Genomic DNA, 1,895 nt, shown 5'->3' with positions numbered 1-1,895 from the left:
TTAGATTCATAGGTTTATTTTCTTTTCCGCTTTTTGCTTGATATTTTTTGCTGGCAAACAGTAGTTCTATCTAAGAACAATTGATCTAAATGAAAGCTGGAGCAATGATATGCATCTTTTTTTTCCCCCAAACAAATTTGAGATACCCTCTCTTTTTGCTGCTTTTCCAAGCAAAGTAGTTGTTAAAACAACAAAATCTTTCACTTATCCATCCATACATGCATTCCCCCACCTTTCCAAGACAGATAAGCTGCACACAACTATGGATTTGCAACTAGCTAGAGATGTACCCTTTCACCTAACTTCACTCTCTCCGGGCCTTAATAAGAGCCATATTCTCCCAGCTCCCACACATATCAAGCCCTTCAGCAAGCACCACTCTTGCATTTGAATATCTCCCAGGCTAAACACAGCCGTCAATAGAACAAGAAACCACAAACATGATGGCCAAACAGGTTCTCTTTGCCCTCTCAATTCTACTTGTTTTTCTCTTTGATAGCATTACAACTTTAGCTCAGCCAGCTACCGCTCCAGCATTGCCTGCCACGCCCCCAATCCCAGTTGCCACACCCCCAACGTCCCCGGTTGCCAAGCCCCCAACCCCGGTTGCCACTCCTCCAACCCCAGTTGCCACTCCTCCAACCCCGTCGGCCACACCCCCGTCCGGCCTACCAGCAAAGGCCCCAGCTCAGTCTGCCCAAATCCCTGTACAAAAGGGCCCTACTGATGTTGTCAAAATCTTGGAAAAGGCTAAGGGCTACTCAGTATTTATCCGCCTCTTAAAGAGCACTGGATTGGCTGGACAACTATATGGTCAGCTAAATAATTCAAATGTTGGCTTTACAATATTTGCTCCTACCGATGGTGCATTTTCAAGCCTCAAAGCAGGCACTATAAACTCTCTGTCTGATCTTCAAAAGACCCAACTCATACAATTTCACATCTTAAACACTGTGGTTACCCTATCAAACTTCCAGACTCTAAGCAATCCAGTGCCAACAGAAGCTGGAGATACCAGCGAGGGAGAATTCCCACTGAACGTGACAACTGCCGGCAATCAAGTGAATATATCAACTGGCCTCGTGAATGCCACATTGGGAGGTACAATATACTCGGATAACCAGCTTATCATGTATCGAGTAGACAAAGTGCTTCTTCCACTCGATATATTCGTGCCTAAGACTAAAAAAGCAGCAGCTCCCTCAGCAACACTTGCAAAGCCAAATGGAACTGCAGATGCTGCAGACAGTCCATCTGGTGGTGATGCTGCTGGCGTTGGTACTGATGACGATGCTGCTAAAGTGGACCACTCTGGTGCTGTGAGGCTCAGCTGGCGCGGAACATTGTTGTCCATTGGAGTTTCCCTGGTCGCATTCATTGTGACGAAAGCAACTTGATGTTAGCGGATACGTATCATCTGGATATTTTGCTTTGGTGGGGTCCAATCTTTAATATTTCTGCATGATTTCGATGAATTGGGTTGAAAGATCGTGATCAGTACTGTGTGTTCTCTAAATAATTGCCTTCTTTCGCTGTCCCATGTCATGTACCTTTTTCTTTTATTTTTCTCGTTAAAATTGTCCATGTTAAGGTCTAATTTTGAGATTTTTTTTTTAAATAAATTCTTATGCTTATTATATTTTTTAATTTTACCTGTTTTTCTTGCCATGTTCCCTTTCCATGCAGCCTCTATATTCTTCATGTGAATTTTGTGTACCAATTCCAGACAAGTTATGCCAGTACTGGGTCTGATCCTTTATTAATTTTTCACTTTGGAACTGCAGTATATATATATATATATATATATTAATAGAGTTTGGGGAGAGAGAAAATTTCAAAAAAAAAAAAACTCCAATGCAGCTTTGAACAGACAAGAAATTAAAAGACGAAAAATC

At 42.2% G+C, this 1,895-nt stretch overlaps 1 protein-coding gene across 1 annotated transcript; it reads left to right on the top strand.

The window, feature by feature from the left end:
• The first annotated feature begins 351 nt into the window (after positions 1–351).
• On the top strand, positions 352–1,531 carry LOC121240314 (fasciclin-like arabinogalactan protein 12). The gene has a single exon (XM_041137719.1). The coding sequence runs from the start codon at positions 441–443 to the stop codon at positions 1,395–1,397; it is 957 nt and encodes a 318-aa protein (XP_040993653.1). The 5' UTR covers positions 352–440; the 3' UTR covers positions 1,398–1,531.
• Positions 1,532–1,895: the final 364 nt, after the last annotated feature.

This window comes from Juglans microcarpa x Juglans regia, chromosome 7S (assembly GCF_004785595.1).
Source record: "Juglans microcarpa x Juglans regia isolate MS1-56 chromosome 7S, Jm3101_v1.0, whole genome shotgun sequence".
NCBI lineage: Eukaryota > Viridiplantae > Streptophyta > Magnoliopsida > Fagales > Juglandaceae > Juglans > Juglans microcarpa x Juglans regia.
This window is presented reverse-complemented; position numbering and strand designations above follow the sequence as displayed.

What these genes read in the sequence shown, in the direction of transcription:
- LOC121240314 (XM_041137719.1), top strand. Translation starts at nt 441, where the DNA reads ATGATGGCCAAACAGGTTCTCTTTGCCCTCTCAATTCTACTTGTTTTT.